The sequence below is a fragment of the Ranitomeya imitator genome, chromosome 4 (assembly GCF_032444005.1).
Source record: "Ranitomeya imitator isolate aRanImi1 chromosome 4, aRanImi1.pri, whole genome shotgun sequence".
Lineage (NCBI taxonomy): Eukaryota > Metazoa > Chordata > Amphibia > Anura > Dendrobatidae > Ranitomeya > Ranitomeya imitator.
The window spans coordinates 278991579-279018847 of NC_091285.1; the positions used below are offsets into that span (position 1 = coordinate 278991579).

Here is a 27269-nt window from a genome sequence, read left to right on the forward strand (position 1 = left end):
AAAAGTGGTGAGGCAAACAAAATTTGCTTTGCAAAATTCATATTTTCTGAAACCACTGAAATATAAAAGTAATGTTATCAGTTAAAAAAGAATGGAACTTAGGTACTACGATTTATATCCTTTTCATGTTCCAAATTATTTATTTGTTGTTACGGGTCATTAAATGTACCCATACAGAGCAGGTGCTATTTTCTTACTGAGCGCCAGATTACTACATTTTGTTCATAAATATAAACATATTGCCTAAAATGTTACCGCAAATATGTGAATTTATACATGTATGTAAACCTGCTCTTTTCCCCTACCGTTAGGGGTTTATTTTCTTTCCTTATTTTATCCCCTCCCCTTCCTCCCCTTCCTTTCCTGTTTTTTTTCCTTCCCAGTTAAAGGTAAAAGTCTAATAAAAATTATTGGAACAAAAAAAAAAAAAGAATGGAACAACCAGAGCCCAGACCTGAATATAATTGATTATATGTGGTTTGACCTGAAGACACAGGAGATGCCCTCACAATCTGACAGATTTGCCGCATTATTGCAAAGAAGAGTGGGCAAAGATTGCCAATTCTAGATGTGCTGATAGAATCCTTTCCAAAAAGACTTGAATGCTGTCATAAATTCAAAGAGACCGTAACAAAGTATTAGGGTAATGGTGTGTATATTTAGGCAGTCACATTAATTTACCGTAGTTCTTTATTTTTCTTTGTCCACCCATAAAGATTTCAGTTTGTTTTTCAATTGAATTGTTCGGAATGTACCTTATATAGTCGAGTACAACTCGACCCGAGTAAAAGCCTGGCACCGAGTTTTACCTAAAAAAAATGGGAAAACTTATTGACTAGAGTAGAGGCCTGGTATGCATTGTCCCCTCATCCCCATCCTGGTATGCACGGCCTCCTCAGCCTCATTCGGCTATGCATGGACTCTTCATCCCTATCCTGGTATGCATGGCTGCTCATCCCTATCCTGGTGTGCATGGCCCCATCCCAGTCCTTGCATGTATGGCTCCATCCCTATCCTTGCATGCATGGCTCCATCCCTATCCTTGTATGCATGGCTCCATCCCTTTTCTTGAATGAATGGCTCCATCCCTATCCTGGTATGCATGACGCCATCTCTATCCTTGTATGCATGGCCCAATCCCTATCCTTGTACGTGTAAGAGGGTGGTGCTGTTATGGACAGTAAGGAACACGCTGTCACTTTAAGACACTGCACCCCCTTGTCTGGTGTGATGGAATGTTCTGCTTCTCCCCTGCAATAGACTGTGTGAATGAGCTGGACTGTGCAGAGGGTGGGAGTGGAGCCTGAACAGCATATGTGAGCTGAAGCTACTGCAGAGAGAATTTTGTGCTGTTTTCTGCAAGAGAGGACCCACAACCTGTAAAGGAGTGGACTTGTGAAATTTGACAGACTTTTCCGGGTGCAGCGAGAGTGGCTGTCCTGTGTGAGTTTGAGAAGCCACGAAGATACCGAGAAAGGGATTTACAGTTTCCAGGAGCACCTCCAGGACCCAGAAGCAAGGAGAAGACCACGTTTGACGGAGCTGGCAGAAAGCCGTGCGCACCACCTAACTAGACTGTTGGGGCCCCCCGGGACTGGATCTGAGTCCCCAACATCACTGTGAGTTTGTTCCTGTTTTGTGCACATATTAGGGCCTAGTGTAGGCTTCAATAGTCAGTACACGGGAGCCATGCGGCCTGCTTAGTAAAGGCCAGGGAGGTTATACGTAGAGTAGCATCATTATTTGTTTATTGTTTGCATTTACTTGTGTGACGTATGTTGATTCTGTAATAGTTGGAGCACCATGCTATTTTGCGGACAAGCTAAAGAATATAACTCTTGTAAATTATCTTTTGCCATTGCATACCCCTGTTTGCATCTTCCTCATCCACTTCATTCCTTGCCTTCCAATAAATCTACCCTTTGTTGTTTGCACCTCATCTTGTGTATGGTAGTCTTCCTGCAATGTGGTGGTCCCCCAGCCATCGCTTCATATGCATGGCTCCATCAATATCCTTGTATGCATGGCTCCATCCCTATCCTTGAATGAATGGCTCCATCCCTATCCCTGTATGCATGGTGCCATCCCTATTCTTGTATGCATGGCCCCATCCCTATCCTTGTATCTATGGCTCCATCAATATCCTTGTATGCATGGCGCCATCCCTATCCTTGCATGCATGGCTCCTCATCCCTATCCTTGTATGCATGACCCTATTCTTGTATGCATGGCCATCCCTATCCGTGTATGCATAACTCCATCCTTATCCTGGTATGACTGGCACTCATCAAAAGACATTAAAAAATAAGCCATTACAATTACCTTCCTGCGCTCCCTCGCGTCTTGTTCCAGTGGTGCCAGCAGCTGCTTTATGCTTGTATGCATGGCAGGGACGTCATGCGCTGCTCACAAGCAGAGCACAGCTGCCGGAATACTCACCGCTCCCCACGCTGGAAGTGCAGTGAGTAGTAAGCAGCGCACACAGTTGTCAGCCACCGGGCGGTTACATGTGCCGCTACTTAAGAGAGGTGAATATTCATTTCTCTTAAGTAGCAGCACATGTGACCGCCTGGCAGCTGCAGGAGCCGTTTGGTGCGACTGATGCTGTGCGTGCTATTACAGAGAAATGAATATTCATTGCCAGTGCAGTGAATATTCATTTCTCTTTAGCAGCGGGCACAGGAGTTAGCCGTAGCAGCCGGCTCCTGCCTCCTGGGACCCAATGCTCCGCCGCTGCCCCTCCCCCTCCATGTTCTGGACACCTCACTCGATTATAAGCCCAGGGGGGCATTTTCAGCACAAAAAATGTGCTGAAAAACTCGGCTTATACGGTAGGTGAAAATAAAGGTGAAAAAAGTTCTGAAATGATTCTTCTTACTATGATTCTTTACATTACAAAAAACTGGCATTTTAAAAGAGGTGTGTATACTGTTAATAGCTCTTGAAAGAAACTGAAGGAAAAAACTAAAGCGCAAAAATTTAAAATTGCTATGTCTTTAACCCCTTAGCGACCGCCGATACGCCTTTTAACGGCGGCCGCTAAGGGTACTTAAACCACAGCGCCGTTAATTAACGGCGCTGTGGAAAAAGTCAATAGCGCCCCCCAGAGGCCGATTTTCTCCGGGGTCTCGGCTGCCGGGGGTAGCCGAGACCCCAGAGAACATGATTCGGGGGTTTTTTAACCCACCCCGCATTTGCGATCGCCGGTAATTAACCGTTTACCGGCGATCGCAAAAAAAAACAAAAAAAAAAACGCGATCTCTTTTTAATTTCTTTGTCCTCCGATGTGATCGCACATCGGAGGACAGAGAAAAGGGGTCCCAGGTGGCCCCCCAATACTCACCTAGCTCCCCCGATGCTCCTCGTGTCTCCCGGTGGGCGCCGCCATCTTCAAAATGGCGGGCGCATGCGCAGTGCGCCTGCCGGCCGGCACCGGCAGGGTCTTTGGGGTCTCGGCTGCCGGGGGTAGCCGAGACCCCAAAGAGCATGATCGGGGTCGGTATTACCGACCCCTGTTTTGCTATCGCCGGTAATTAACTGTTTACCGGCGACCGCAAAAAAAAAAGTAATGTGTAATTCTCTGTCCTCTGATGTGATTGCACATCAGAGGACAGAGAAATAGGGGGATTCGGGGACCCTAGCATACTCACCTAGGTCCCTGGATCCTCTTGCTGCTCCTCCTGGCCGCCGGCAGAAGAAAATGGCGGGCGCATGCCCAGTGCCATCTGTCTCCATCTGCCGGCCGGCAGGAGAACAGCAGTTGGGGCTAAAATTAGGGTTAGGGGTAGGGTTAGGGTTAGGGGTAGGGTTAGGGTTAGGGGTAGGGTTAGGGTTAGGGTTAGGGGTAGGGTTAGGGCTAGGGTTAGGGCTAGGGTTGGGGCTAAATTTAGGGTTAGGGTTGGGGCTAAATTTAGGGTTAGGGTTGGGGGTAAATTTAGGGTTAGGCTTCTTTCACACTTACGTCGGTACGGGGCCGTCGCAATGCGTCGGCCCGACATACCGACGCACGTTGTGAAAATTGTGCACAACGTGGGCAGCAGCTGTAGTTTTTCAACGCATCCGCTGCCCAATCTATGTCCTGGGGAGGAGGGGGCGGAGTTACGGCCACGCATGCGCGGTCAGAAATGGCGGATGCGACGTACAAAAAAACGTTTCATTGAATGTTTTTTTGTGCCGACGCTCCGCCAAAACACAACTGATCCAGTGCACGACGGACGCGACGTGTGGCCATCCGTCACGATCCGTCGGCAATACAAGTCTATGGGCAAAAAATGCATCCTGCGGGCACATTTGCAGGATCCGTTTCTTGTCCAAAACGACGGATTGCGACGGAATGCCAAACGACGCAAGTGTGAAAGTAGCCTTAGGGCTAGGGTTAGGGTTGGGGCTAAAGTTAGGGCTAGGGTTGGGGCTAAAGTTAGGGTTAGAGCTGGGATTAGGGTTAGGGTTTGGATTAGGGTTGGTATTAGGGTTAGGGTTGGCATTAGGGTTACGCTTGGGATTAGGGTTAGGTTTGGGATTAGGGTTAAGGTTAGGGTTGTGATTAGGGGTGTATTGGGAATAGGGTTAGGTTTGAGGTTAGGGTTGAGATTAGGATTAGGGGTGTGTTGGATTTAGGGTTTTGATTAGGGTTATGGTTAGGGTTGACATTAGGGTTGTTTTGGGGTAAGGGTTGTGATTATGGTTAGGGTTAGTGATTAGGATTATGGATCAGGTTGGGATTAGGATTAGGGGTGTGTTGGGGTTAGCGTTGGAGCTAGAATTGGGGAGTTTCCACTGTTTAGGTACATCAGGGGGTCTCCAAACACGACAGCCAATTTTGCGCTCAAAAAGTCAAATGGTGCTCCCTCCCTTCTGAGCTCTGCCGTGCGCCCAAACAGTGGGTTACCCCCACATATGGGGCATCAGCGTACTCGGGATAAATTGGACAACAACTTCTGGGGTCCAATTTCTCTTGTTACCCTTGTGAAAATAAAAACTTGGGGGCTACAATATCTTTTTTGTGAAAAAAAAAATATTTTTTATTTTCACGACTCTGCATTCTAAACTTCTGTGAAGCACTTGGGCATTCAAAGTTCTCACCACACATCTAGATAAGTTCCTTGGGGGTTGAACTAAACAAAGAAAAAAGAAAGGACTTACACAAAGGCTCGCACAACCATATATAATATGAAAATACAAAAATGTTTATTCAAAACACCACAACACAACAGATAAAAGCATTAAAAACACAATATCCTGTATAAATCACCCACATATAATTATATAGACCAGTAGGAAATAAATCCAAATAGCTGTATCACAAATATCATGCAATGGACTAAGTTAGGCACCAGGCATAATACCTCAGATATCGTGGCGGCTAAGCCAAGAGCCCACATAAATATAATAATTCACAATAACTCCGCTATAAAAAAGAACCCCCCTAAATAGAGTCTGGATGAATAGGTAAATGGCAATAAGGTGTAAACCTATACAGACCTAGAGGGTGACGTAACGTCAAGTTGTCAATCGGTTAAGCTCCTCCGCTATTTAGCTTAACCGATTGACAACTTGACGTTGGATTTATTTCCTACTGGTCTATATAATTATATGTGGGTGATTTATACAGGATATTGTGTTTTTAATGCTTTTATCTGTTGTGTTGTGGTGTTTTGAATAAACATTTTTGTATTTTCATATTATATATGGTTGTGCGAGCCTTTGTGTAAGTCCTTTCTTTTTTCTTTGTTTAGTTCAGGTTCTACACTATTGGACTTGGCTCTGCACACCTTAAACTATTCCCTGTATACGGCTCGAGTGCACCCTTCTTTTTATTATATTAAGTTCCTTGGGGGGTCTAGTTTCCAAAATGGGGTCACTTGTGGGGGGTTACTACAGTTTAGGTATATCAGGGGCTCTGCAATCGCAACATAATGCCCACAGACCATTCTATCAAAGTCTGCATTCCAAAAAGGCGCTCCTTCCCTTCCGAGCTATGCCGTGCGCCCAAACAGTGGTTTACCCCCACATATGGCACATCAGCGTACTCGGGATAAATTGGACAACAACTATTGCAGTCCAATTTCTCCTGTTACCCTTGTAAAAATAAAAACTTTGGGGCTACAATATCTTTTTTGTGGAAAAAAAAAATATTTTTTATTTTCACGACTCTGCATTCTAAACTTCTGTGAAGCACTTGGGCATTCAAAGTTCTCACCACACATCTAGATAAGTTCCTTGGGGGGTCTAGTTTCCAAAATGGGGTCACTTGTGGGGGGTTACTACAGTTTAGGTACATCAGGGGCTCTGCAATCGCAACATAATGCCCACAGACCATTCTATCAAAGTCTGCATTCCAAAAAGGCGCTCCTTCCCTTCCGAGCTCTGCCGTGCGCCCAAACAGTGGTTTACCCCCACATATGGCGCATCAGCGTACTCAGGATAAATTGGACAACAACTATTGCAGTCCAATTTCTCCTGTTACCCTTGTGAAAATAAAAACTTGGGGGCTACAATATCTTTTTTGTGGAAAAAAAAATATTTTTTATTTTCACGACTCTGCATTCTAAACTTCTGTGAAGCACTTGGGCATTCAAAGTTCTCACCACACATCTAGATAAGTTCCTTGGGGGGTCTAGTTTCCAAAATGGGGTCACTTGTGGAGGGTTTCTACTGGTTAGGTACATCAGGGGCTCTGCAAACGCAACATAATACCCGCAGACCATTCTATCAAAGTCTGCATTCCAAAACGGCGCTCCTTCCTTCCGAGCTCTGCCGTGCGCCCAAACAGTGGTTTACCCCCACATATGGGGTACCAGCATACTCAGGACAAATTGGACAACAACTTTTGGGGTCCAATTTCTCTTGTTACTCTTGTGAAAATAAAATCTTGGGGGCTAAAAAATCTTTTTTGTGGAAAAAAAATATTTTTTAATTTCACGGCTCTGCATTATAAACTTCTGTGAAGCACTTGGGCATTCAAAGTTCTCACCACACATCTAGATAAGTTCCTTAAGGGGTCTAGTTTCCAAAATGGTGTCACTTGTGGGGGGTTTCCACTGTTTAGGCACATCAGGGGCTCTCCAAACGCGACATGGCGTCCAATCTCAATTCCAGCCAATTCTACATTGAAAAAGTAAAACGGCACTCCTTCTCTTCCAAGCTCTGCGGTGCGCCCTAACAGTGGTTTACCCCCACATATTGGGTATCAGCGTACTCAGGAGAAATTGCACAACAACTTTTGTGGTCTAATTTCTCCTGTTACCCTTGTGAAAATAAAAATTTGTGGGCAAAAAGATCATTTTTGTTGAAAAAATGCGATTTTTTTTTTTTTTCACGGCTCTACATTATAAACTTCTGTGAAGCACATGGGGGTTCAAAGTGCTCACCACACATCTAGATATGTTCCTTAAGGGGTCTAGTTTCCAAAATGGGGTCACTTGTGGGGGGTTTCCACTGTTTAGGCACATCAGAGGCTCTCCAAACGCGACATGGCGTCCAATCTCAATTCCAGCCAATTCTACATTGAAAAAGTAAAACGGCGCTCCTTCACTTCCAAGCTCTGCGGTGCGCCCAAACAGTGGTTTACCCTCACATATGGGGTATCGACGTATTCAGGAGAAATCGCACAACAACTTTTGTGGTCTAATTTCTCCTGTTACCCTTGTGAAAATAAGAATTTGTGGGCAAAAAGATCATTTTTGTTGAAAAAATGCGATTTTTTTTTTTTTTCACGGCTCTACATTATAAACTTCTGTGAAGCACATGGGGGTTCAAAGTGCTCACCACACATCTAGATATGTTCCTTAAGGGGTCTAGTTTCCAAAATGGGGTCACTTGTGGGGGGTTTCCACTGTTTAGGCACATCAGAGGCTCTCCAAACGCGACATGGCGTCCAATCTCAATTCCAGCCAATTCTACATTGAAAAAGTAAAACGGCGCTCCTTCACTTCCAAGCTCTGCGGTGCGCCCAAACAGTGGTTTACCCTCACATATGGGGTATCGACGTATTCAGGAGAAATCGCACAACAACTTTTGTGGTCTAATTTCTCCTGTTACCCTTGTGAAAATAAGAATTTGTGGGCGAAAAGATCATTTTTGTGTAAACAAAAGCGATTTTTTATTTTCACGGCTCTACGTTATAAACTTCTGTGAAGCACTTGGGGGTTCAAAGTGCTCACCACACATCTAGATAAGTTCCTTAAGGGGTCTAGTTTCCAAAATGGTGTCACTTGTGGGGAGTTTCCACTGTTTAGGCACATCAAGGGCTCTCTAAACGTGACATGGCGTCCGATCTCAATTCCAGCCAATTCTGCATTGAAAAAGTCAAACGGCGCTCCTTCACTTCTAAGTTCTGCGGTGCGCCCTAACAGTGGTTTACCCCCACATATGGGGTATTGGCGTATTCAGGAGAAATTGCATAACAAAATTTATGGTTACATTTCTGTTTTTACACTTGTGAAAATAAAAAAAATGGTTCTGAATTAAGATGTTTGCAAAAAAAAGTTAAATGTTAATTTTTTCCTTCCACATTGTTTCAGTTCCTGTGAAGCACGTAAAGGGTTAATAAACTTCTTGAATGTGGTTTTGAGAACCTTGAGGGGTGTAGTTTTTAGAATGGTGTCACACTTCATTATTTTCTATCATATAGACCCCTCAAAATGACTTCAAATGTGATGTGGTCCCTAAAAAAAAAATGGTGTTGTAAAAATGAGAAATTGCTGATCAACTTTTAACCCTTATAACTCCCTATCAAAAAAAAATTTTGTTTCCAAAATTGTGCTGATGTAAAGTAGACATGTGGGAAATGTTATTTATTAACTATTTTTCGTGACATATCTCTCTGATTTAAGGGCATAAAAATACAAAGTTTGAAAATTGCAAAATTTTAAACATTTTCGCCATATTTCCGTTTTTTTTCATAAATAATCGCACGTAATATCGAAGAAATGTTACCACTAACATGAAGTACAATATGTCACGAAAAAACAATCTCAGAATCAGCGGGATCCGTTGAAGCGTTCCAGAGTTATAACCTCATAAAGTGACAGTGGTCAGAATTGCAAAAATTGGCCTGGTCATTAAGTACCAAATTGGCTCTGTCACTAAGGGGTTAAATGGTTATTTTTGCAAACATTGTTTGCTTTAGTTACTTCCACTGTGGAATCTGATGTAGTTAATCTCGCACAGACATCTTATAACACCGTTTCTGACTTTTATAATAATACAATTACAACCAAGCAGAATTGTCAATTTATGTTAAATATTATTTAATGTCATTTATATAACAGTCCTTGAAGTTGAATGTATTCTCTAATCTTTAATGTCAGGTGTAATATTCCAAATTGTCCAGTTTACAGGGAAATTTTAATAATTTAAAAGAAACAATAAGTTACACATCAATATGTTAAAATATAAATACAACATGTATGTGAAAACGTCATCTTCCAGAAGGCCCTATTTTTTACTGTTTGCTAGATACAGATTTTATACACTCTAACCCAAACTCACAGACCTTAATTATATTAAATACTGTAAACATGCATTACCTGTACTTAAAAGAAATCGGTCAGCAGGATTGTGCACAGTAATGTACAGACACTATCAGGTTGGCGCCGTTATACTGATTACAATGATACATGGGTGATGAAATCCATCTTGTGGTTGTTGTTTAATCTTTATTTACATTCTCGTGTTCCAGGCGGGGCTGTGGGGAGGGCTTTATGTGGTGCTCTGATTAGGTATTAATGCTGATGGCTTATGACAGGCCACTGATCCCTCAGTGACCTACCCCCTTTTTACATACTGCATAGAATTATGGTTTGAAAAAAACATTTACATTTATCAGGCAGGCGCCTGTGCTGTAGCATGTTACGGTGGATAATATGGCCGTATTCATGTTATTTAGAAATATAGTTTTGTTGTAAAAAAAAAAATTGTAATCAAAATGGCCCAGGCGGCTACGCCTGCGCAGTAGCATCTATCGCGTTCTGATAGATGCTACTTCGCAGGCGCAGGCACCATTTTGCTAGAGAAAAAATAAAGCTAAGCTCCATCAAAATGGCGCCGCTTGAACAGTAGCATCTACCAAAATGTGATAAATCCTACTGCGCGGGCGTCGGATCCATTTTGGTAGAGAATAAAGCATTAGGTTCCATTCAAAATGGTGCTGGCGGCGGCTGCGCACTAGCCTCTATCGGAACGAAGCTATTATGCAGGCGCTGCCGGCGCCATTTTAATGGAGCTTTTTATTATCTCTAGCAAAATACCGCAGGTGCTTGTGCAGCAGTATCTATCGGAACACGATAGATACTACTACGCAGGCGCAGCCGATGCCATTTTCATTAAGAAATGTTTTATCTTTTTTTACAACAAAACTATAGTTCTAAATAACATGAAAGCGGCCATATTATCCACCTTATCATGCTACAGCATAGGTGCCTGTCTGATAAATGTGAATTTATTTTTTTCAAACCACAATTCTATGCAGTATGTAAAAAAGGGGGCAGGTAACTGAGGGATCACTGACCTATCATAAGTCCATACAGATGCATATATAATCAGAGCACCACATAAAGCCCCCCACAGGCCGCCCGGAGCACCAGAATCCCATTAACAGAAAACTACAAATACAGATTACACAACAACCACAAGACGGATGTCATCACTCAGGTATCATTTTAATTAGTATAACGGCGCCGACTTGACACTGTCTGTTGGTTACTGTGCACAATGCTGCTGACAGGTTCCCTTTAATAGGTTTAGGATTGTCATATATTTTTAACTCCCTCATACCACAATCTTTGCTAGTTTTTGACACTGTGAGTTGGGTCAAAACTAAGACCTGTTGAACAGCTTAATTTCTAAGAATGCTAAAAGCGTACCTGTCATTTTTATTGATAGTTGCCATGTATGTGTGGCCAAGAATGTGCCACTAATTTTCCTGCATTTTTTCGGTTTGCAGGCTTTATCTCTAATTTTTAGTTCCTTCTGAGCTAGTGAGTGCAAATTGTCATGATGTTTCCAGTACACAAAAGCAGAGGGGTTCCAGGTTTTTTCACAGTATGACAGTTTGACAATTCTTCAGCAACACCATGGGACACACTATGCAGCAATACTGAGTGATATAGCTATAAATCCAGCTCTGGGATAAGCTAAATCACTCACTAAAGGTACCGTTACACTAAACGACTTACCAACGATCACGACCAGCGATACGACCTGGCCGTGATCGTTGGTAAGTCGTTGTGTGGTCGCTGGGGAGCTGTCACACAGACAGCTCTCTCCAGCGACCAACGATCAGGGGAACGACTTCGGCATCGTTGAAACTGTCTTCAACGATGCCGAAGTCCCCGGGTAACCAGGGTAAACATCTGGTTACTAAGTGCAGGGCCGCGCTTGGTAACCCGATATTTACCCTGGTTACGATTGTAAAAGTAAAAAAAACAGTACATACTCACATTCCGATGTCTGTCACGTCCCCTGCCGTCAGCGCTGGCCGTAAAGCAGAGCACAGCGGTGACGTCACCGCTGTACTCTGCTTTACGGCCGGCGCTGACAGTCAGTGCAGGGAAGCTGACGGCGGGGGACGTAACAGACATCGGAATGTGAGTATGTACTGTTTTTATTTTTTTTTTTTATTTTTACAATGGTAACCAGGGTAAATATCGGGTTACTAAGCGCAGCCCTGCGCTTAGTAACCCGATATTTACCCTGGTTACAAGTGAACACATCGTTGGATCGGCGTCACACACGCCGATCCAATGATGACAGCGGGTGATCAGCGACCAAAAAAAGGTCCTGATCATTCCCCAGCGACCAACGATCTCCCAGCAGGGGCCTGATCGTTGGTCGCTGTCACACATAACGAGATCATTAGCGGGATCGTTGCTACGTCACAAAAAGCGTGACGTTGCAACGATATCGTTAACGAAATCGTTATGTGTGAAGGTACCTTAAGTGTAGTACAATCTTCCTGTCTCTCCCCCTGAATGTTTCTCACTCTGCTCCTTATTTCTCTTCCCAATTACATAGCGCATAGGAGTTATTCGCTAACGTCTCACTGTACTAGTATTTCCCATTTCATTGATTGAAATGGATTCAAGCAGTTTGTCAGAGTGGAAACTGAAGTGGCTCACAAGGATGTTAAAAAATAAAATAAAATATGTATTGCTGCATGTATAAAAGTCTGATCTACAAAAATATAAATAAATTTAACCTGATAAATAAAAACTGTAAACAGAAAAAAAAAATCGAAACACCACAATTCCATTGACTGCAAAATGAAAACGCTATCGGTCATGGAAACTGGTGGCTCAAGCTAATTTTGTTCTTTTTTCACAAATGTCCATTTTTTTATTTTCACCCCATATGTATATTACAAAAATATGCACGTTTGGTATTGCTATATCCATACTGATCATATTTCCAGGTCATATCTCCTGCACAATGAATGCAATAAAAACAAAATCTAGAAAAGAAATGCGTATCTGCATTTTTTTGGCAATTTCACCTCAGTTGGAATTTTTCTCTGTTTTCCAGCACATTATATGGTAAAGTGAATGGTATCATTCAAATGTAAAACTCATCCCGCAAAAAACAAGCCCTCATATGGCTATGTTGACAAAATAAATAAAAAAAAAAGTTTTGGCTCTTGGAAAAGACGAGGAAAAACTGTCTGGTTTATAAAGAGTTAAAAAGTATCTTAGCTTTGCATCTACTATTGATTTATGTTTAGATTTTTGATAGAACAGTGACCAAATATTGAAGTGACTTCCTTAGTCGACTTTGGTCCTTGGAATTAATCATATTGTCTATGCAGATCTTCAGTATACCCTTTCATGCACCTGCATGCTTCCAGAACGTGATTCTTAGCTGAAACACAAAAAATTAAATAACTGATTAAACATAACTTCTATGTTAAAAAACCCATCCAGGACGGATACCTATTGTCACCAGGTCCCATGCACTGAGATAGCAGAAGTGAGTGTGTACACGTATGTTGGTGTTATTGTAGCAGGAGGTTATTGTATGTATTAAAAGGAATCTGTCACCAGGTTTATGTCACCTAATCTGAGAGCAGCCTAATGTAGGGCCAGATATCCTGATTCCAGTGATGCATCACTTACTGAGCTGCTTAGTGTAGTTTTGATAAAATTACTGTTTTATCAGCAGGAGATTATCACTAGAGCACTAGTACACCTACTTCCAGATAGTCAAGCATATTAATTAGTTCTCTATAGCCCCGCCCCATCACTGATTGGCAGCATTCTGTGTACAGTGAACATGGGAAAATAGCTGCCAATCAGTGATGTGGGCGGGGGTTACACAGAGCTCAGCATTCAGAGAACTGGTAGATCTGCAGCAGATAAAACTGTGATTTGATCAAAATGACAGCAAGCAGCCCCCTAACTGATACACTGCTGTAATCAGAGCATCTGTCTCTATATTATGCTGCTCTCAGTTGGAGTATCAAAAACTGATGAAAAAATCCCTTTAATTGTAACTAATATAAAAGTTAATGAGTTGACTATATACAGGCCATTAATGTGCAGATGATAGAAAGGCATGAAAGGCAAGCCTGGAGAGAAGACAGTGTGTGAGATTGATAGCCCTTTGTGATCTCATTATATTTGTCATATAAATGTGCTAGAATTAATGGCAGTCATGCGTTTGTCTTTTATTTGATGTGAGGTGAACAAAGTACTAACCTTCATTTTTCATCATTTATTCTGCATTGCCAAACCCATTTGTCAGACATTCGTCACAGTATGATGTGCTGTCTTGTCCTGATGAGCAGCTACACTCCACCGGCCTGCTTGGATAAGATAGGTCACTCATCCGCAGCTTCTGCTCACTTTCTGATGTATTTCTGCTTTGTACTGGTGTACCAATAACGTTACATTTCCTGGAGCCTCCTAAATATGTTACTTCAGACTGGCTGCATTCGCATGGAGTTATGGAGTCTTGTTTTCTTTCATGTACACTGAAATAACTGTCCACATTTTCATCACTTTCAACGGGAACATTGGCATGGCTCAAAGGCAGTGGGCAAAGACACGGTGGAACGGACAGAAGTGACTTAGGATGATCTTCAGTGCACTTGTCAGTAGTCGTACAGCTATTAGTCATTTCCAGAATCTGTGGGGACATTTACAGTCAGTCTAGGTGGAGAGAAAGATATTTTCAAAGTGTCATATTCACCATAAAATTGTACATCACTGATTTTCCACGTTTAATTTGAAAATATTTATAGGCCGAATTTTCCACCACACATTTTTGTATTGCTATATAACATTCTTTACACTTTTAATAAAATGGTTGTCTCCTCTACAGAACTCTACTCTACAGAACTATATTGAGATCTGATTTGGCGGGGTTAGACGCCTCTCACAGGTGTATAAAGGTGATGCAAATAGTCTCTGCAAAGAGGAAGAGGACTTGAACTTTAGTGCCACTCATTTGAGGTAGCAAGCCTGAAAGTCAATATCAAATTTTTGTTGAGCCTTACCACATTATTTATGATAAAAAGCCAATCTGACAATCCATTTGCAGACATAGGATTCAGGGTTTTTGTCCCTCCTCAGTGCAAAGCAGGAGATCTGATTTGGCTGGGCGAAAGGCCTTTGACAGGGGTGTGTAAAGGTGATGCAAATAGTCTCTTCAGAGAGGAAAAGGACTTAAATTATAGTGGCAATTAGAGCAATGCTCCTCTGGGAAATTGAATATGCAAATAGCCTAGTGCCCCCTATTGGATGTATCAAGCCTGAAAGTCAATATCAACTCTTTTAAGCCCTTCCACATAACTTGGGTTAAAAAGCCAAATCAGACAATCCATTTGCTGACGTGTTTAAGGGCTTGTTTCCACTTGCAAGAAACACGTCCGTGTCTCGCATGTGGAAACGAAGCTCTGGTGCCGGCACTTGGGAGTGGAGCGTGCGGCCGCATAGCAACACATGCAGCCGAACGCTCTGCTCCGGAGTGCCGGCACCAGAGCTTCGTTTCCACATGCGAGACACGGACGTGTTTCTCGCAAGTGGAAACAAGCCCTTAGGGTTGTTCCCTCCTCATTACAAAAGCAGGAGATCTGATTTGGCTGGGCGAGAGGCCTTGGATGGGGTGTAAGGGTGATGCAAATAGACTCTTTAGAGAGGAAAAGGACTTGAATTCTTGATCAAGGAAAAGGACTTGAATATTTATTGGATGTAGCAATCCAATAGGTCAATATTGAGCCTTTAATGAGCCTTGGTGGTAAATATAATGAATTAATACGAACCATTTCAAATGTGGGTCTTCGCTTGGCACGCAATGACGTAGCTTCAAAAGATATGTTTAGAAGTTGGTGTGCAACATCAACTGGCCAGTTCTTGGCTTTCGAGTCCACAATCTGGAGAAGAGGTTCAGTGCCATTTTTATCCATTTCATTCCAAAACAAATCTCTCTATACATTGAAAATAATAGAATATAGATTACACTATGAGTAAATAAACAAATTAATAGAAACACAGATAAATAGCTGGTTAGAACATAAATGTAAAACAATTCACCAAAATGTACAGGCCCCATTGTGGAACCAACATTACTCCCATAGGCGAATAGATATAAGGCAATAGCTGCAGAAACATTAACCTGTTTGCATCCATTCCTATTCAGAAATCTTCGATTTGTACCAAACCAGCCTGACATGCACCATGGGATTATTTTTGTTGTATTATGGATTATCAGGATTTCTAGATTTCTGCTGCTGATTGGAATTTTACTGAATAAACCAAATAAAACATAAAACTCAAGCTAATTACAGTTTTGGATAATGGTCAGTGGGCAATTATGTACATGACAAAACAACTTATTGTGCAGCTCTAGGGAAAATTATCTCTAATGGTAACAGTAGACAATTCAAATAAAAATCAAGAAAAGGAATTGAAAAGTCCAAATTTTTTTCTACCTTGGGTGGTCCTGTGTGCAGTTTTCACATGACAAAAAAAAGAAGAAAGTAATAATGGTAATATAATAAAACTTACCAAATATGTACTTTTGGGTCCATTAAAAACAGCTTGCCTTCCACTTAAGACTTCCATTATTAGCTTCATAAAAACGAAGTAAAGCTGTATTAGTACAATGGTTGCTAAACATAATAAGAAAATATATTAACTAGTTTCTGGTTGTTATTCATTTTCTGCGAGTAATTGAATTTATGGACTATAGAAACAATAAATTATACATATTTCCTATTAAATTTAGGTCTACATATGTACTGCCAATTTTTCCCATGTTTGTCTGCATTCTCTTTTTTTGTTGAGTTTAAAATCCTAACAGTGCCAAGTCTTATGTTTTTGAGTAATCTGGCCTTAATATACAAAAATAAAAAAAAAAATATGAAATATGCCACAGTGCACGCAATTTCTATGATTTACCCATTTATTAACAAGAATAAAAAGAATAAACAAAAATATACTAAATATAACTACAAAACAATTTATTTCACTGTAACGGCTGTTTATCCGACTGGGCTTGAGTACTCACAGCTTGTAGCTTACACCTAATCAATGTGCCTTATAATGAGGCCGGACGGGCAATCTGCTCGATGGGCCGGCTCTCTGATCTGCAAAGTGGGCCGCCAACCCTTAAAAACTTTTGAATAAAGTCCCTGTGTCAACGCACTGACAAGGCCGCCCTGCTGTGGCCCTTGGCAGCGTGTAAGCACCATAGTGGCCCTTGTAAGCAAGTGCAAGAGAGAGAGCGCGCACACCGGGCCTTTATTCAAAGGTTTTAAAGGGCCATTACGATGCACACAGGGCTCTTTCTGTCTGACATTGGCTTGTATTTTTGGGTGGAGCTCCAATTACAGAGACAAATTGCAGCATGCTATGATTTTTTTTCTCACACCGGATCGGTATGAGAAAAAGTAATGTTTCTCTGCACTGCTTCATTGAATAAAATCTGTCAGTGTACTATCTGATAAAAAAATCACATAGCACACGCCTGATTTAAATGCTTGTTTGCATGAGCCCTTGGCGGCATTGGACTTCTGGATTTTCATTATTACTGGTTTATTATTTTCTACGTTCCTATGGGCTGACTGACAGCATGATTTAACATGCCATTGCTAGCAGCGCCTCATTAATTCCACCCATCAGCACCCCGTTGTGTAATCATGGGGCGCCAATGGGTTGTCATGACAGCTGGGGGTCTGCTGATAAACACTGTGCCTGTCATTGTGAATGTCCTGTGAATGCCAGCCTGTGGCTGTCATTCATAAGGCTGGATTCACATGTCCTGATATTTCCGGTACCGGTAAACATGGTACCGGAGATATCCCTGTCCGTGTGTCCATGTGATACATCCGTGTGGTACACATGTGGCAACCGTGTGCCACCCGTGTGTCGCATCAGGACGACACGGACGGCTGCCGAGAAGCAGCGCTACAGTAAGTGCTGTTCCCCTGTGTGTGGTGCTGAAGCTGGCTGTCATCCCTTCTCCCCTGCTCGGCCAGCGATCAGTGCAAGCAGGGGAGAATGTATGAAAAAAAAAATGACGTGGGGTCCGCCCTATATTTAACAACCAACCTGGCAAAACTGACAGGTGCAGGCTGCTATTCTCAAGCTAGGAAGGGGCCATGGATATGGGGCCCCCCAACCTAAAAAAAGCAGCCCACAGCTGCCCATTAGCTGCCAATTCCGGTGCTTTGCCCGGTTCTTCCCACCTGCCATGTAGTGGTGGTAATGAGGGGTTAATGTCACCTTCGTATTGTAAGGTGACATTAAGCCAGCTTAGTAATGGAGAGGTGTCAATAAGACATGCAGCACGGTGGTGCAGTGGATAGCACAGCAGCCTTGCAGCGCTGGAGTCCTGGGTTCAAACCCCACCAAGGACAACATCTGTAAATAGTTTGTATGTCATCTCCGTGTTTGTGTGGGTTTCCTCCGGGTACTCCGGTTTCCTCCCACATTCCAAAGACATACTGATAGGGAATTTAGATTGTGAGCTCCATCGGGGACAGCGATGATAATGTGTGCAACCTATAAAGCGCTGCGGATATGTGCAACCTGTAAAGCGCTGCGGATATAAAAATAAAGATTATTAAGACACCTATCCATTACTAATCCTATAGTTCTTAAAGGGTTAATCAAACACACCACACAGTAAGAAAAAGTCTTTTAATGAAATAAAACAATATACACATTTGTTCCATCTTTATTAGTTTGCCATTCCAGGCGAAGCCCTCGATCTCTTGGAAACATGTCAAAATAATAAACCAACAATATACCATACCAGTCCGGCGTACAGTCAGTCCCACGCAGTAATCCATATCTAGGGGCATTTACAGTTTACATCCGGGAGCGCTGCTAAGGCCGGAGTCACACATGCGAGAAACACGTCCGTGTCTCGCATGTGAAAAGCAAGCTCTGGCGCCGGCACTTTGGAGCGGAGCGTGCGGCTCCATGTGTTCCTATGCGGCCGCACGCGCCGCCCCGAAGTGCCGGCGCCACAGCTTGCTTTTCACATGCGAGACACGGACGTGTTTCTCGCATGTGTGACCCCGGCCTAATGCAACCGCTCCCGGCTGTAAACTACTGGTGAATGAATGAAACGCTGGGAGCGGTGATGTCAGCAAAGCTGCGCTCCCTGGCGGCCTGAACTAAAATGAACTCTTCAGCATGGGAAAATGCCCGCTGATTTTCCCACGCTGAAGAGTTCATTTTAGTTCAGGCTGCCAGGGAGAGCAGCTTCCATGACGTCACCACGAGTCACCAAAGCTCCGCTCCCGGCGTTTCATTCATTCACCAGTAGTTTACAGCTGGGAGCGGTCGCATTAGCAGCTCTCCCGGTTGTAAACTGTAAATGCCTCTATTTAGGGATTACTGCATGGGACTAATGGTACGCTGGACAGGTATGGTATATTGTTGGTATATTATTTTGACTTTTTTTTCCAGGAGATCAAGGGCTTCACTTGGAATGGCAGACTAATAAATATGGAAAAAATGTGTATATTGCTTTATTTCATTAAAATACTTTTTTCTTACTGTGTGGTGTATTTGATTAACCTTTTAACAACTATAGGATTAGTAATGGATAGGTGTTTTATTGACACCTCTCCATTACTAAGCCAGCTTAATGTCACCTTACAATAGGAAGGTGACATTAACCCCTCATTACCCCACTTGGCTCCTCTACAGGGCACTTGGGAAGAACTGGGCAAAGCTCCAGAATTGGCGCATCTAATACATGCGCCTTTTCAAGGCAGCTGCGGGCTGCTTTTTTTTAGGCTGGGGGGAGGCCATATGCATGGCCCCTTACCAGTCTGAGAATAGCAGCCCACACCTGTGAGTTTTGCTGGGTTGGATGTTAAATATAGGGGGGACCCCACGTCGCTTTTTTCTTTCATTCATTGTCCCCTGTTCTTGCTGCTCGCTGGCACAGCAGGGGACAATGGATGAAAGCCAGGTTCAGCACCACACGCAGGGGAACAGCGGCTTACAGTAGCACTGCTTTCACCGCGACCATCCGTGTGTACGGAGGAAAGTGTACACTGTTCTCCGTGTGCACGTGTGCGGGACGTTTGGCGGGCTCTGTGTCCGGGTAAAAACTGACATGTCTGCTTGCTTTGCACATGGACACACGGTCCGTGAAAACACGCTGACATCTGCATAGACCCATTCATTTGAATGGGTCTATGTGTGTCAGTGTCTCCGGTACGTGAGAAAACTGTCACCACACGTACTGGAGGCACTGACGTGTGAAACCGGCCTACGAGATAGTGATTTCTGCTATACACAGCACTGCTGTAGCACTTCTATGTAAAGTCTGTTGAAGTCTCCGGAGGCAGTAAAAAGTGTGAAATTTAAAAAAATATATGAAAAATATTAAAAAAACAAAAGTTCAAATCACCTCCCTATTGCCCCATTGAAAATAAAACAATAAAAAATACACATATTTGGTATGGCTGTGTTCAGAAATATCCGATCTATGAAAATGTAAAATAAATTAATCTGATTGGTAAACAGCATAATGAGAAAAAAATCAGAACACAAGAAATATGTTTTTTTTTTCTGTCAGACGCAACGCTGCAATAAAATGCAATAAGAGGCAATCAAAACATTGTATCTACTCCAAAATGGAATCAATAAAAAATATCAGCTCAAATCATAAAGAAAATAAGCCATCACCAATCCCAGATAGCAAAAAATGAACTCTACACGTCTTGGAAAGTGGCAACATAAGCAAAAAAAAATTTCTTACAAATTTTAGATTTTTTCACCCCTTAAATGAAAAAAAAATATGTATACATGTTTAGTATCTGCGTACTCATACTGACCTGATGAATCATATCAGATCAGATTTACTGTATAGTGAACACGGTAAATAAAAAATCCAAAAAACAATTGTGGAATTGCACTTTTTTTTACAATTTCTCTGCACTTCGAATTTTGTCCTGCTTTCCATTACGCTATATGGAAAATTCAATGGTGTCTTCAAACGTACAACTCGTCCTGCTAAAAACAAGCCCTCATATGGCTATATATACAGAAAAATAAAAAAAGATATGGCTCTTGGAAGAAGGGGAGGACAAAGCAAAGGGTTCAATCAAGTTTTTGTGTTACATGTATTTTTAAAAGCATTTTGGCAATGGATTTTTTTTCATGACACAATCTTTATTTTATGGAACCTGTCTGGTTCTTAAATATTTTGCAAAAAATACACCAAAATACTGTAACTGGCATACATCAAATCATAACAGGGGGAATTCAAAGTACACTTGCAAGAAATGTGACTTTTCAAAAAGTTGCAAATGATGAATCAACTGTATACATCTGAGAAACCTAAACTCTGGCCACAATAATGAACTAAAAGGAAAAACACAGAAAAACACATAAAATAAAGTTAAATTAACCCAACCCAACAAATTAAAACAGGAAGTAGGCGTGAACAAGAAAAACAGACAACACACACCGAAAGCTAGTCAAAAAAGGTGCAAATGCAAAAATGAATTGAACCCAGAGTGATCTTTTATATAACTTGATTTGCATAGTAAACCTTGGTAATGAAGTTTATCATTAAATCAAAGGTGTTTTTTTTACACACTCACAACTCCATAACTGTACACATCAGTTTTCGATGACAGTTCTCCCCTCCTAATGTACTCCTCTGGCAAGTATCCCAGGAACTGTAGTGTGGCATTATCCATCTTTATAGAGTTTAGCGGATTTATCAAGTAAGATCTCAAATGGACCATGGCAAAGTCTGAGAGCTTTGGTTGAAAATGCTGATCAAGCAATATACCTTTGCTGAAAAAAAACAGGGAAAATTAACTATTAACTGTGATATATAGAATCTGTTCATTTTAGTTATAAGTTTGCGTTCACACTAATGTAAAGCCTCATCATGCAAGATACCATTAGCCTTCAAAACCTCATCAAACCAAAATTTCTTCAAGGTGCACCTGCACACAGTTTTTGAGAGAACGAGGCATGGAATTTGTTTCAAACATCTTGAAGAACTAACCACCAATGTTCTGTAGATGTAGGCTTGTGCAAATCCTTCTGTCTCTTCACGTAATCCCACACAGGCTCGTTGTTGAGATCATGTCTTTGTGGGGCCATATCATTACTTCCAAGATTCTGTGTTCTTCTTTATGCTGACACTGGATACATGCTTGGAGCCAATTAGACTGTTCCCTGATATTACATGATGTATCTGCCTGTAGTTCTCAGCATTGAGGACACCTGATCTGACTTTAATCCTGACTAAATTCCCAGCTCCTTTTGCTGAAAGTAAGTCCCAAACATGCAAGGAACCTCTACCACACTTCACTGTTGCCTGCAGACGCTCATTATGGAACCACTTTCCAGCCCTTTGGCAACAAACTGCCTTTTGGTACAGTCTTATATTTTGCATCTTGACTAATAAATACAGAGGACATTCTGCCATTGTTCTGTGCCCAGTTCTTATGTTTTCATGCATAGTTGAGTGGCTTGGCTTTGTTTTATATGTGGATGGTATGCTTTTTTTTTGCTGCAATTGTTCCATGAATGCCACCTTTGGCCAGGCATCTCCTAACAGTTGATGGGTGTAGCTTGGTCGCACTGGTTGCTGCCAGTTCTGAGATTATGGTACTATTTCAGAGGGAAGTAAGCATGATGTCACTGGGATACCACAACAGAAGGGCTAGAAGATCGCATTGTCTGATCACACAAAATTCTGCACTGATTATAACTGCTTAATCATCCTATTAAACAATGCATTTTTTCCTTGCTCTGCCATTGCAAGAGTTAAAGGCAGGGGCTGACTGGCAAATTTTAGCCTGGGGGGCAAGCACAAGCAGTGGCCCATGAGTAGCGGCCCATCCTTAAAGGGGTTGTCGGATCTTAAGCTACATGTCTACAGTCACTATGTGTGAATCCTCATATCGTGCGCACTGTGCGCTGTGAGGATTCTCTGGTGCCATCGCCGGGAACAGGTGGTCTGGTGACCGCAAGCATGTGATAGATAGAGATATTATATATATATATATATATATTTAGACACACACGTTCCCACTGTATAATGACAGGCACAGCCCCACTGTATAATGACACGCACAACGCTACTGTATCATGACATCATGACACACACACACACACAGCCCCACTGTATAATTAATGACACACACAGCCCCACTGTATAGTGACAGACACACAGCCCCACTCTATAATGAGGAGTGGTACTGTGCAGTGTATAGATACAGAATAAGGCCACATTCAGTATTTGACCTCAGTATTTGTAGCCAAAACCAGGAGTGGGTGATAAATACAGAAGTGGTGCATATGTTTCTACTGTACATTTCCTCTGGATTGTCCCACTCCTGGTTTTGGCTTACAAATACTGATGAAAACACTGAACAAATACTGACCGTGTGAACGTGGGCTTAATACAGGTGCTCATTAGGGTGGAATAACACTAGCATATGGCATCAGATGTGATATGCCAATGATACTCGGCTCTTGCTCTGCTGTGAGCGTGATCAGAGTGTCCGTGCTCCAATGCTCTCGCAGCACAGGTGTGGAGGAGACGGAGAAATTAATTTCTCCATCTCCTCAATGGTCTGACTCGCCGTGTATCAGACTGCAACATCTGCTGAGAAAAAAAAAAAAAACACGACTGCACACGGACAGCAAGAGAGAAGAAGATTGTACCACTTTTGTGGAAGAAAATGGAACCGATTTTTTTTTTAATACTCTTTATTAGTCAATGTGGCAACATTTCACTTCCATATCAGAGAAATGTTCAGTTATGGATCCAAAACGTTGCCACATGGGCCAATAAAGAGTCCGCTACTTTTCTCATAATTAATCGTTGTGCTAGATAGACAGATACACACATACAATAGAAAAGATACTGAGAATTACACCATTTATGCAGGACATTAGAAGTATACACAGCTCCACAATATACTGTATATACTTGAGTATAAGTCGACCCAAGTATATGCCGAGGCACCTAATTTTGCCACAAAAAACTGTGAAAACGTATTGAGTCGAGTATAAGCCGGGTATGCATTGTCCCCACATCCCCGTCCTAGTATGCATGGCTCCCCTGTCCCTGTATGCATGGCTCCTCATCCCCGTCCTTGTCTGCATGGCTCCTTATCCCCGTGTTTGTGTGCATGGCTTCTTATCCCTGTTCATGTATGCATGGTTCCCAAAAAAGAAAAAAAAAAAAAAAAAACATCCTACTTACCTTCACTGCATGCCCTCGCAGCATCTCGTTCCGGTGCCAGCAGCTCCTGTGGCCAGGCGATCACGTGTCCCCCGCTCATTAAGGTAATGAATATTTACCCACACCTATGGGAGTGGAGAGGGGTGAATACTCATTACCTTAATGAGCAGAAGACACGTGATCGGTCGCCCTGAAGAGCTGCTAGCGCCAGAACGAGATGCAGCGAGGGTGCGCAGGGAAGGTAAGTATGATGTGTGCTGGAAGCCGGCGGCTGTGGCTGTCAACACTCTAAGAGAAATGAATATTCACTGCCATTGCAGTGAATATTCATTTCTCTTTAGCAGCGGCACAGGCTTTAGCCACAGCCGCCGGTTCCTGCCTCTGTCACCCGCTGCTCCTCCTCCATCTTTCTGGGACAATGATTTGTGAATAAAGGTACCGTTACACTAAACGATTTACCAATGATCATGACCAGCGATACGACCTGGCCGTGATTGTTGGTAAGTCGTTGTGTGGGGGGAGCTGTCACATAGACCAACGATCAGAGGAAAGACTTCGGCATCGTTGAAACTGTCTTCAACGATGCCGAAGTCCCCGGGTAACCAGGGTAAACATCGGGTTACTAAGTGCAAGGCCGCTCTTAGTAACCCGATATTTACCCTGGTTACCATTGTAAAAGTAAAAAAAACAGTACATACTCACCTTCCTGTCACGTCCCCCAGCATCAGCTTCCCTGCACTGTGTAAGCACCGCTGTGCTCTGCTTTACGGCCGGCGCTGACACAGTCAGTGAGGAAAGCTGACGCTGAGGGACGTGACAGGAATGTGAGTATGTAATGTTTTGTTTTTTTTAACTTTTACAATGGTAACCAGGGTAAATATCGGGTTACTAAGCGCGGCCCTGCGCTTAGTAACCCGATACTTACCCTGGTTACCAGTGAACACATCGCTGGATCAGCGTCACACACGCAGATTCAGCAATGACAGCGGGTGATCAGCGACCAAAAAAAAAAGGTCCTGATCATTCCCAGCAGGGGCCTGATCGTTGGTCGCTGTCACGCATAACGATTTCATTAACGATATCGTTGCTACGTCACAAAAAGCAACGATATTGTTAACGAAATCGTTATGTGTGAAGTTACCTTAAGCCGAGGGGAGTGTTTTCAGCACAAAAAAATATGCTGAAAAACTCGGCTTATACACGAGTATATATGGTATACTACAATCTATTATATACAGAGAGGCATATTATATACCATGTTAAGGAATATAGAGCGGTGCATATATTATATAGTGTAGAGATGTGGCAGCAGTGTATATAGTGTGAATTCCACACTATATGCATAGCGCCATACTATATAAACATCTCTACACTATATAAACATCTCTACAATATACGGTAATTAAGACAGCATTATACTATATTATGATGCATACATCACATAGGAGACACTGCAACTGCTGAACATATATCAAATTGAAACTACTGTATATACAATACATATTAGATGGTGGCCCGATTCTAACGCATCGGGTATTCTAGAATATGCATGTCCACATAGTATATTGCCCAGTCACGTAGTATGTTGCCCAGCCACGTAGTATGTTGCCCAGCCACGTAGTATATTGCCCAGTCACGTAGTATATTGCCCAGTCACATAGTATATTGCCCAGCCACGTAGTATATTGGCCAGTCACGTAGTATATTGCCCAGCCACGTAGTATATTGCCCAGTCACGTAGTATATTGCCCAGCCACGTAATATATTGCCCAGTCACGTAGTATATTGCCCAGCCATGTAGTACATTGCCCAGCCATGTAGTACATTGCCCAGCCACGTAGTATTCAGCACACAGCCACGTAGTATATTGCCCAGTCACGTAGTATATTGCCCAGCCACGTAGTATATTGCCCAGCCACGTAGTATATTACCCAGTCACATAGTATATTGCACAGCCACGTAGTATATTGCCCAGTCACGTAGTATATTGCCCAGTCACGTAGTATATTGCCCAGCCACGTAGTATATTGCCCAGCTACGTAATATATTGCCCAGTCACGTAGTATATTGCCCAGTCACGTAGTATATTGCCCAGCCACGTAGTATATTGCCCAGTCATGTAGTACATTGCCCAGCCATGTAGTACATTGCCCAGCCACGTAGTATTCAGCACACAGCCACGTAGTATATTGCCCAGCCACGTGGTATATTGCCCAGCCATGTAGTACATTGCCCAGCCATGTAGTACATTGCCCAGCCATGTAGTACATTGCCCAGCCACGTAGTATTCAGCACACAGCCACGTAGTATATTGCCCAGTCACGTAGTATATTGCCCAGTCACGTAGTATATTGCCCAGACAGGTAGGTATATAACACTGCCCACGCAGCATTTAGCAGTGTGTGCACCATATCCCTGTTAAAAAAAAATTAATTAAAATAAAAAAGTTATATACTCACCCCTGGGATCCAGCGAAGCTGTGTGATGCGGCCGCCATCTTCCGTTCCCAGGATGCATTGCAAAATTACCCAGATGACTTAGCGGTCTCGTGAGACCGCTAAGTCTTATGGGTGAGTACACAATGCATCTTTGGGAACGGAAGATGGCGGCCGGCCGGAGCGCATCGTCCGACGACGGAAGGTGAGAATAGCAGGTTTTTGTTTTTTTAACATTACATCTTTTTACTATTGATGCTGCATAGGCAGAATCAATAGTAAAAACTTGGTCACAAAGGGTTAATAGCGGCGGTAACGGAGTGCGCTAACCGCGCCATAACGCGGTCTGTTACCGCTGGCATTAACCCTGTGTGAGCGATGACTGGAGGGGATTATGGAGCGGTCACTGACTGCGGGGAGTATGGAGCGGGCGCCGGGCACACGGACTGCGGGGAGTATGGAGCGGGCGCCGGGGACACTGACTGCGGCGAGTATGGAGCGGGCGGTGGGCACTGTGACTGCAGGGGTGTAGGGGAGGGACTAATCGGACTGTGCCCATCGTTGATTGGTCACGGCAGCCATGACAGGCAGCTGGCAAGACCAATCAGCGACGCGGGATTTCCGTTACGGAAATTGCCGACAGAAATACGGAAGTACCCCTTAGGCAATTATATATATATATATAGATTAGACACAGTAGTAGAAAAAACGGAACAGCCCAACGCTTTACCTATCTTCTGGGTGCAAAGCCTCCAGGCAGCCCGTCCACCGGCTCTCCTTAGTCCATAGATTCAAGCAAAAAACAGGCAGCACTCCATTATATCTCAAGGCTTGAGAAAGGCTCATTTGGAGCCGAAACGTCATGGTAAAGACATGTGGGTCTAATTAAACTCTGCACAGTTGACAAAGATATAATGGAGTGCTGCCTGTTTTTTGCTTGAATCTATAGATTAGACACAGATAGATAGTGCGACTATACACAGCAGTGTCGCCTATATAACGCATATACATTAGTCGGTACATTATACAGGTGATACTGCAAATGTTGGATACACGTTATATAGGCGATAGTGCTGTATATAATGATAGTATCACCTATATATCATATATACAGCAGTCTATATTCATTATATAGGCAATACTGCTTCTGATGTGTAT

General features: G+C 42.8%; 1 protein-coding gene across 1 annotated transcript in view; it reads right to left on the reverse strand.

Annotated features, from left to right (window-relative positions):
• Positions 1-11536: 11536 nt before the first annotated feature.
• The window catches only part of IRAK3 (interleukin 1 receptor associated kinase 3), a 53234-nt gene continuing 37501 nt past the window's right edge, over positions 11537-27269 (reverse strand). The window contains exons 7-11 of the mRNA XM_069764668.1: positions 21068-21266; positions 16002-16064; positions 15257-15421; positions 13692-14121; positions 11537-12855 (exon numbers count right to left, since the gene is read on the reverse strand). Of these exons, the coding sequence (XP_069620769.1) occupies positions 13708-14121; positions 15257-15421; positions 16002-16064; positions 21068-21266 (841 nt within the window). The 3' untranslated portion in view covers positions 11537-12855; positions 13692-13707. The remainder of the gene's footprint in view (positions 12856-13691; positions 14122-15256; positions 15422-16001; positions 16065-21067; positions 21267-27269) is intronic.